The sequence below is a fragment of the Arachis hypogaea genome, chromosome 10 (assembly GCF_003086295.3).
Source record: "Arachis hypogaea cultivar Tifrunner chromosome 10, arahy.Tifrunner.gnm2.J5K5, whole genome shotgun sequence".
NCBI lineage: Eukaryota > Viridiplantae > Streptophyta > Magnoliopsida > Fabales > Fabaceae > Arachis > Arachis hypogaea.
In genome coordinates this window covers 94,179-104,821 of record NC_092045.1, presented here as the reverse complement: position 1 = coordinate 104,821, position 10,643 = coordinate 94,179, and the positions used below count along the sequence as shown (strand labels likewise).

The window sequence follows — 10,643 nt, the reverse complement described above, 5'->3', positions numbered from 1 at the left end:
CTCGAGGATAAGCTCAGCCTACCTTTGCTCGGGGACGATTTATAGTTCGGCTGTAATCAGGCAAGAACAATAATAAAGGAAAAATTAAAGTTGGGTAAAAATAAAAATTATTCATTCTATAATAGAAACAATTATTTTAAAAAAATGAGGTATAATACATATTTTTGTTAAAAATTTAGTTACAATCTTTTCACGACTCAAATTTTTTATTATGAATGAGAGTTATGAGCAATTCAATTGTATTGATTATGTTGGTATTTTTTTTTATGAGAATGTGTAATCAGAACATCTGATTACTTTATTTGTATGAAGGTTTTTTTTTTAATTGAAAGATTCGATTTTTTTATTGTGACTATTTTTTTATTTCAAAGTTCAAAAATTGGATAATTTAATTTTTATTTTTAAAAAATCGGAAGATATTAAAAGATTCGATTTTTACATTCTAAATCAAATAGAGAATCATATTATTTGAGATTAATATCTTTATCGTTTATGAACCTAAACAACATAATTTTTCATTCCAATATAAAAATAATTTGTGTCCTCTCTCTTCACCAATTTTTTTTATTTTATATTTACTTTAATATTAATTAATTTTTCATTTTTTATTAAAAATATTAATCTCGTAATATTTCTCTTTTAATGCTATTATTCCACTTTTATTAATATATTTTTATTAATATCTTTGAAAAGAATTATCTGGAGCCGAAATGAGTATTTACTTTTTCGATAAGGTTCTGTAATTAATGAGATATTGGTGTTTATTTTAGAATGAAGATATATAGAAATTTGGTTGATCTATTTCAATGTCTACTTTCTGTTCACTTTAAGCCGAGCATCACACTAGAATATATTTTATGCTACAGATACATTGATTCTCATACTAGAAATAAAAGTAACTTATCACATCATCAAACAAGTAACGAATTATAATTAATTTCAACTCTTTTAAGTAAACATGCATGCATATATCTTCTAACTACTCATGATATAGGTATATTAATCAATAGCGTTTTGCAAGCGAAAATATAGAAGTGGAATAATAGCGTGGCATGTGTGATGATATAAAATAATATTGGCAAGTTCTAGTCCAAGGGCCAGTTCCTTGAGTTGCCAAGGGTCGAAAATCGCCAAGCTACCGAAGGCGACATAAATAACAGAACAAGGTGGTTGTTGGTTGAGCCAATTCAAACAAGAGAGGTCTTCCTTGAATTACTAATATTTCTTAATTTTTACCCCGTAAATTTAACTAATCTATATAAAAAAATAAAAATCTTAAACGACACGTGATAATTATTTCTAAAAGACAATAAAATCTCTAATAAAAAAAATCTGTTAATCTTGATTGATGATACTTGACGGATAAATCAATAAGTTTGACGTATTAAGTAGACATATTTTATTAATCCAAAAAAATTAATAAAAGAATTAATTAATCTCACATAAATAAAATTCAAAAATCTAAATAATTTTTTTTTTAGAATAATTGTGAATGACTGTTTAGAATTTTTTAATTTCTCTAATAAAAATCTCTAATCTTCTACCTATTCTACGCATCATGCATCAACGGGCATCCACATCTTATGAAGTTGCCGCCAAATAAATAACACACGTACATTCGTTATTTCACATATTTTGATTGTCTTGACGCTTGGAAGGATCCTCTCTTATCTTCTTTATTCAGCCCCCGTTGCCATGGCTGTGATATCCTCCAAATCAATGAAGCCAGCTAAAGAAGTTGTTCGCGTAATTACACATTCCACATGACTCATCATCATTTTCATCTCGTCAAATCCTCGTCAATAATTAGGAATATGAAGGGAAGTTCGGAGTGTTTTAATAAGTTTGAAATTTAGTCTTGTCCATAGTTTAAGTTTGGTTTTGAATGATCTAATTTGTAGAAGAGCGCAGCGTGTATATATATAAAATTGGGTTGGTGTAATAAATAATTTATTAATTTGTTTAAATTAGATTGAAGATTTAAATTTTATTTTGTGTATGTAGTAAGAAATTGGTTAGCTGACAAATTTTTTTATGTCAGACTGAAAGATCAACGTGAAAAACATATATATATTTATATAAAAATTTAAAAGTCGATATTTTTATTAAAATTTAGTCGGTACTTAATTAGTAAAAGAAAAATAAATATTCTTATACCATTAGATCTAATGATATAAAAATATTAGATATAATTTCATATTAATAAATTATTAAAAATACTAATAATAGTCAATTAATGGTTATAAATCATAAAATTTATACTCTCTACACACACATATATATTAAACCAAGATTGCAAGAATCAGATCGATTATTGAATCGGTTGAGTAACTGATTTAATAATTTAATGATTCCACTGGGATTAAACTATAGTTGAACCGATTTAATTAAATATAGAATAAAATTATAAAAAATGTAGAATATAAAATAAAATTTTGTGGTTGTTCCATCTAAATTTAGAATGACAGAAATTCAGATTTCCAGATAAATATATCAATTCATATAATTCATATGGCATTCAACATAATTAAATTCAGTAATTCATCAGTTAATTCACCAAAACTCAATATATAGCAGAATTCAATACAGAAAAATTGAATTTATATAGCAAAATTCAAAATTCAGAATTCTAAAATTGAATTTACATCAAATTTATTCAAAATTACAGAATCTTTAATCCATATAATTAACAAAATAAAGAAGAATTTGAAAAGCAAAACAAGAACTCAAAAGAAAAACTAAAAAATTCTGCATCTGCCATCTGAAACTCTAAACTGGAATCTACCCTAAATTTCTCACTAAATAAAAAATTAATTGAAAATAAAAACAAAAAAAACCCATGAACTCAATAACATCAGCAAGTCAACAACCCAATTCATACAGATAAATAAAATTCAGCAAGTCAGCAATCCAAACCAAATAGACAAAATTTATTAAAAAACAAAGATGTTATGTTAGAGACTTAGAGTACTCACCGCAGAAGAGCACGGCCAAACGATGATGACCAGATGCCCGACAACTACCAAACGATGTCGACGACCAGGATGACAGGCCGACGACCAAACAATGCCTCGTCTGCGACGGTGACGCTTCGATCCGGCGTTTGTTGGAGGTGACGGTGGCGTTTGTTGGAGCTTTGGAAGTGACTATCTTCGAAGAGGAAATTAGGGTTGTGACTTGGGACTCTTCGAAGAGGAGAAGGTGGCTCACTCAGAGTCAGCAGCTTCAATTTCATTTCAGCCCCTTTCTTTTTTTAAAGGCGTCAAAAGATGCCGTTTTGGTGGTTGGGTGGAAAATCGGAGCTTGATAAAACTTGGTCGGTTCGGTAGTTAAGCACCGATTTGACCGATTTTTTAATCAATTTTTTACAAGACGGTTTTACAGGTAGATTGGACCGGCCAGATGACCAGTTCTCAGTTTATCCAAATGAACCGGCCGATCCAGTCCGATTTTCAGAACCTTGAGTTAAACACATATTTGCTATTATAAAAAAATCTCATAAATATAATATTTCAAATCATTTTTTGTTAATTTAATTTTTTTTAAAATTTATATATATTAAAATTGACGTGTACCCTATAAACTCGGAAATAGGATCAAAATCAAAACCAACCAAACAATTCGGAGATCATAATGCAGGAAAATCCAATCACGCAACTCGGTTACAGTTTTAAATTAGTCAAACATCCTCCACAGTTCGTTACCATTAATAACGACACCCACAATATTACTAAAAGATCGAAACAAACAAAAGGAAGCTAACACTTCACTCATTTATATAAAGGAACCAATCAGCTCGGAGAAAACATGTCACACAACATGCTTTATTTTTTTTTACATTGCTTTCTTAACATCTAATTCTGACTTGAGCGTTGGAGTACTTTTTGCAGGTGCTTCTGCTGTTGTGTTTTGTACTACTGAGGTGTTCCATTCTTCTCCTAGGACAACACATAGCTCTCCGTCAAAATTGAGCAGTTGCAAAAAGGAGTCCTTTTACCTCGGTGACACACGAACGGAACAAAAATTTTTATAATCTAAAAGTATAAAATTTAATTTTTGTTGATAAAAAAATTCTATATAAAACAAATAAAAAAGCAAAAGAAAAAAGGATATATATATATATAAAAGAAAAAATTTAGGGCCAATACTTTTATTAAAATTTGGGTAGTACTTAACCATCAAAAGAAAAATGAGTAATCCTACATCATTAGATATCATCTCACACTATTAAAAATACTGATGATAGCTAATTGATTACTACACATCACAAATACTACAACAATATAGACTATTTTTTAGGATTATTATGTGTCAAAAAAAATTAAAATTCGTCAAAAAAATAAATTTTGACACTATTTTAACTGTAAAAATATGTTAATTGACATATAAGTAATTGTAAAAAAAGTTTAAATCTTATTTTGATAAATATTGGCCGTTAAAAATAATTTGTTAGAAAAATTTGAGAATATATTTTTTGTGATACTTATTAATCGTCAAAAATACTATTTATTTTGACACTTATTGACCATAAAAAATTCTCAACAAAATTTTTTAACAAAGAATGAGATGAGATCTTGAAACTGAAGAATAAACTGAGATTTTGAAGATAAAAAATGAGTAATATGATCCTAAATTGAGAGTAGTGTAATGCCAAAATTAACGGAGCTCAATGAAGAAAAAAAATAATGAAGTAAATTGAAAATAAATAAGTGTCAAAATTAAGGAGTAATTTTCTACAATCAAATTATTCATAAAAAAATATAGAAAATTTGACATTTGTAATATTTGTCAAAAATATATAAATTTTTACACTTAACTATGGCCGTTAAAAAAAATTATGTTAAAATAGCTCTATTTTCTTGTAGTGAAATTATACTGATTTCTTAACACTCATCGTATAAAAATTTACGTAAATTTAAAAAAATTCTTGAATACGTTAAAAATATATGTATTTATTTATTTTTTTATGTGCTTAAATTTTTTAAAAGAATAGCATTATAACAAACATAGTTATTTGTGAATTAAGTATTATTTAACTGTAACAAAGAATTATATATTACGTAATAATAAAAATATGTAAAAACCTGTCCATCCCCACCTCAAGCACACTGCAAGGGCCAGATAAGATAAATAGTGTTGATCGAACAGCACTACTCAAATAAAAAGAATATTTTGTATTCGATGGGAAATTTTATCCAACTTAGCTTGTATGTGCATATAATCATATATATATATACGTCAATCAAGGAACATATCCCTATCTTTGAAATGAAAAGGACATCGGCACACATATACATTGCATCATGCATCTCATCCTTCTGCCACGTACTCCTCCCCGGCTTTACCATTTGTCAAAATTTATTCCAAAATTAATAATGCGTATGCATGGATGCTCATCACCTACGTAGCTCCTCATAATATCATATATAGCTTCCTACACTTCATAGTTTCATTGCAGTTAACCTTATTTTATTTATTTCCCAATTTCTTTTCATTTTCTTTTTATATTCCAATCACATTAATAGCAATGCTATAATACTACTACCTTTTTATTTCTGTAATTATTTGACTGTATAAAATTGCATTTATACAAAGTTGTGTCGTCCATACCATGTGCATGACAATAATTAACGCACTGCATTTAATTAGAGCTAAATATATAAAGGGAAATAGTATAATAAATTGGAGTTTGATCAACAATATGCTTCGGAATTAAACAAAAAGGTTCACTCCATGAGATTAATTATAGTAAGTGATATACAAGATATAGGTCATATTGGAAAACGCTCTTCGGAGATTATATATTATATTTAATATTTTGGTGAAATGCAGATTCCAAAATTAAAGCCGCGCCAGGGTATCATATATAACAAGAAAAAGAGGGGTGGGGGGCTAGGGGGCGAGGAAGGGGTTCGGTTATGATGATATAGTGCAACTAAATTATCTTCTGATAAGGCCGTGTTTGAATGTTTGCAACTTTGAATTGTATTGCACTAGTCTTAGTTTTCTAGAGCCATAGAGCACCGGCATCTCTGAGCATTCTCTTGAGTGAGCCATTGAGGTGAAGGGTCATGACGGTGTTGGCTGAACCCACAAACTTGCCTCCGATAAACACTGCCGGGACTGAAGGGTTGCACCCTAGCCTCACCAGAGCCCACTCCATTTCCTTACCCCTTGAATCCTCGTCTAGCTCGCAAATTGCCGGTCCAACCCCTTGCTCGTAGAACAACCTCTTTATCGCATGGCTCATCCCACACGAACTCTTGCTGAATATAACCACTGCCTTTTGTGATGCCAATTTTGCTATGCGATCCATTATTGATTCTCTTTTTGAGAATTAAACTTCTACTAGTTATATAGGAAAAATGGCTGTTATCGGCTTTTGCTTGGTTCGGCTTGGTACTAGAGTACCACTTACTTATATTAGAGGTTATAATGACGATGATTAATAGGAGAGAAATTAATAAGAAATCTGAAAAGAAGGGAGCATTATTAGATCGAGGAAGTTTTGGTGTGGATTTAGTTTGTGATGTCATTGAAGGTTTAAGGGCTTGGTGTATTTATATATGGTGGGAGCGAGTGAGGGACATGCATAAATTATGAGAATAAGGTTAAGCGAGCTATACTATTTAGTATCCAAAATGCAGATAGGAATATAATGAAAGAAAGTGGTAGGAAATTTTATTATTATTATTTTGATCAAAAGTATAGTACACACTTTATTCAGTATTATAATAAGATGATAAATGCATATAAAAGAAAGAAAAAGTACAGAGAATTAATTTCTAGTTAGTTAACATTAATTAATTTTATTTTAAAATTTATAATTTAAAATTTAGAATTAATAATATGTGGTTTAAGATTTAAAATTTTAAATAAATAAAATTATTTTTTAAAATTAATTAATATTGACTTAAAAAAATTATTTCTCTAGTATTACTCTAAATGAATTGAGAATAAAATATATTGAACTACAAACAAAATTAAACACGTATTTAAATTTAACTCTATTCGTACTTCTAATATATTATAATATATATGTAGTTAAAAATTTTGTACATGTATGATGAATTTAGTGGAAATCAAATGTACATATTTTTTTTTCTTTTATAATTTCATCAAATCGTTGAACCAATCAATTTAATTTTAATAAGAATTTGATATCGATTGATAATTGTATTATTTATAATTTTAATATAAATTTTATTATAATTTTAAAATTTTTAATTTTAATATAAATTTAATATTATATTTTTTATTTTTTTAGTATATTATAAAATATAAAATAATTAAAATTATTTTTTTAAAAGTTATTTTGGTTGTTGATAGAATCGAATGAAAAATTTTAAGATGTAAGTTTGATTAGAGTTGAGAAATTTATAACTTACCAATAAAATATAATTAAAATTTAGAAAAAAATAAATTTACAAATAAAATTAGAATGAATTACCTAAATTTTAAATGTAAACCCTTTGCATGAATAGTTTTTTTAGAATCAAAAGATGAAGGTTATTCTTTAATAAGAGTTTATGCTCAAAAATACCCATTGATTTGATGGGGACTTGTGTGGTGCCAGTTGGTAACAGGCCCAGCTACTTGTGTGAGAAAGAATAACGAATTAGATGAGCCAAACAACGGTGAGAGTGGGGACCACGTACGGTAACTAGAGAGAGGGGGAGGGGATGTGAAGGAATGTTGAGGTAATACTTTTAAGCGAACGAAAATGCCCCTGGATTGATTGCGTGGGTGTGAATGTCATGGTGCGTAAAGAATGTCAACTTTGGATAGAGGAATAGATAACACGTGGGTTGGCGTCGAAGAGAGAGTGACTCAAGGATGACACTAATAGGGAGCTGCTTCCATTTGCATCACTAAAAGTCTAAAACTACTGGAGGTGAATATATGTTAGATCTTTTGATTTTTTTTTTTTTTTTGAGAGCAAAACTCCATCCTGCATTCCTCCTTAATCATTTACTTAAATGACCATTTATTTTTTGATAAAGTATTTGATGGATTTTTTATGAGAATTTTATTTAATGGAATTGTTCTAAATGTTTATAGAAATTTTTTAATTTATTATATTTTATTCATTCACACCCAATAAAATTTTTGATATTCTATTTTAAATCCCACCAATTATTAAATATTTAATCACACTGAAATTAGTAAATTACTATCGGACTTTTGATGACATTTTTTGTTTTTATTGAAAGTAATTTATCTACTATTTTATTTTTGTTATTGTACTATTGTTTGATGTTGGTTCCTATAATAGGTTTAGATATAGCTCTCAAAGTTCTGATTTCTACACTTGACGTCAATTTTGGATAACGAACAGAAGGCTCCCAAACCACTCCTATATCCTCCTGTGGTAAACTTCTCGAATTAATACTTTACTTGTAATATTAAATCTCTACATTTTGGTTCCAAATTTCATTTCTTGAATTTTACCTTCTCTCAAATTAAAAAATTAATCAATCGAATCATGTAATCTGAAGTGCTATAAATTATAAAGAACTAAAGCCAGAAATAGCTTAAAAACAGAAACTTCGTTCAGTCCATAGAGATCGAAAGAGGAGATGAGAGAAGAGTGGATATCACATGAAGTCATTCCGACGAAGAAATTTTTGGTGCATGCTCTTGCCGTTGAGGGCTAACTGGCCGTCTTCTCATGGAGTTGAAGGTTGCCTCTGTTCTTATTGTTCTTAGCTTGGAGTATTATTCATTTTTATTTTTTATGCGTGGGTTGTTTAAAGAATATATGAAGTTTTGTCTCTAATAGGTTAATACTAAAAGATAAATTAGAACAAATATGTAAATATTTAGATAGTTCCATCAAATAGAACTTTCGCTAGAAATTCCACCAAATATTTTGCCTTGTTTCTTAACAAAATAAAAATAGCAAAAATTTATGGAGCCAGCAATTTTGTTAAAATGTCAATATTTAACCAATAAAAAAATAAGCAATTTTATATTATTAGATATAATTTTACATCATTAAAAATACCAATAATAATCAATTAATGACTATAAATTACAAAACTTGCTAGCCTCTTAAGCCTTAACACTCCTCTACAAATAATTATAACGTTGCCGGCTCCAAACAATTTTTGTTAGACGTTCTAGTCTTTCGATTAAGGTAAAAACTCATGTGAAGTCGACTTTACGTGAAGTTGATATTTGATAGCCGTTAGATGAAAATTTAGTCAAATTAGTCAAATTATCTAATGACTCTTAGGTATCAACTTCACGTAAAGTGGACTGCACCTGAGTTTTCACCTTCTATTAATCTCTCTGTGAAGTCTTAATAAATCTATCTCTCCGTACACACTGCTAGTGATTTAATTTAGCATTGCTTTTTCCCTCACGTAGACCTTGTTCATTTATTTTGTATTCATGAATGAAAATAAATGAAACCAAAATATATAGTTTTTGGCCCTAAGTGGACTATGTTATTTTTGAAAGAAAAAGTAAATCAGCAAATTTTAAACATTTTTATTTAATATTTATTAATTTTAAATTTATTTTAAAACTAAAATCTGATTAATTTATATTAATCACATTTTTGAATAATAAAAATTTGGTAAATTAATCGCTCCATAAATACAATCAACTTTTCCTCCCATAGTATCAACCTTTTCCCTCGTGCAGACCACTGTTTTGCTGTCGTTGCAGTGGGCCACCATTCTCACCGCAAAGATCACTGCTTCTGTAGTGCGCTGTCGTTCTCGCTGGATTTCTTGCGCGTGTGGTCTGTCAAGCATCGCACAGACCGCCGGCTCACCGTGTAGAACACCGTTGATGTCGCTGGTGTAGGGATAAGGAACATCCATTCTCAAATAAAAGAAACATTCAATCTCGAATAAAAAGGAACATCTAATAAATTGAAGAAACAACGTCTACTAATCTTTGGAGAATGAGACGTAACTCGACAGCGTGATGGAAGAGGAAGAAGAGGCAAGACATGATGGAGGAGGAAGAGGAAGAGACGCAGCGTCACGACGGAAATAGTTGAGACACGACGTGACGGAAGAGACAGACAGCGTGTCGCAACGATAGGGTGGCAATGGAATAGAAGGCGATGGAGGAGACGTACGACTTGGCGTGACTTCTCGACCATGGTGGACGGCGTCCTTGCTGCAGAAGCAACACGATGCGATGAGCTCGTTCACGGCAGCATTGGAGGAGGCGATGGCAGCACAGACGTGGTTTTTGTGATGGAAATTGATGGCATGGGTGACGGAAATTGATGGCACGAGTGACAACATGCAAAGTAAAAGAATGAGGCGGCTGCATGTTTTTATTGATACTAGGATTAAGAAAAATATAAATAGTGATTTTTTTTTTGTTTTACTAGATTTTGGATCCATCCAATAGAAGTTAGTTGAACTCCCATTAATTATTTAGCGGAATTATTTTTAAAAAGGAGATCTCATTAGAATGCTCTAACATCAAGGCAAAAGCGCAGCCAAAGAATTCACTCTAATGCCTCGTATTTATTTATATTCCGACCAAAAAATTAATAAAAATGAACGGACCAAACCAATAGATAAAATTAAAAAAAAAAATACACATCAAACTCTCTAGATCACGTTTGCTAGTTACGAAACGAAAAAAGAAAATAAAATAAAAATTTCAATTGA

The 10,643-nt window shown here is 29.8% G+C and overlaps 1 protein-coding gene and 1 long non-coding RNA gene across 3 annotated transcripts; one reads left to right on the top strand and one right to left on the bottom strand.

The window, feature by feature from the left end:
- Positions 1-5,712: 5,712 nt before the first annotated feature.
- Positions 5,713-6,543, bottom strand: LOC112718097 (monothiol glutaredoxin-S10-like). The gene has a single exon (XM_025769998.3). The coding sequence runs from the start codon at positions 6,314-6,316 to the stop codon at positions 6,008-6,010; it is 309 nt and encodes a 102-aa protein (XP_025625783.1). The 5' UTR covers positions 6,317-6,543; the 3' UTR covers positions 5,713-6,007.
- Positions 6,544-7,690: 1,147 nt separating this feature from the next.
- Positions 7,691-8,868, top strand: LOC140175791 (uncharacterized). 2 transcript variants are annotated; one of them, XR_011866370.1, is made up of 3 exons: positions 7,691-7,894; positions 8,276-8,371; positions 8,558-8,868. It is a non-coding gene; the product is annotated as an uncharacterized lncRNA (long non-coding RNA). The 2 variants fall into 2 exon arrangements; XR_011866371.1 differs by having other exon boundaries at positions 7,698-7,894; positions 8,545-8,868.
- The last annotated feature ends 1,775 nt before the right edge of the window (positions 8,869-10,643 follow it).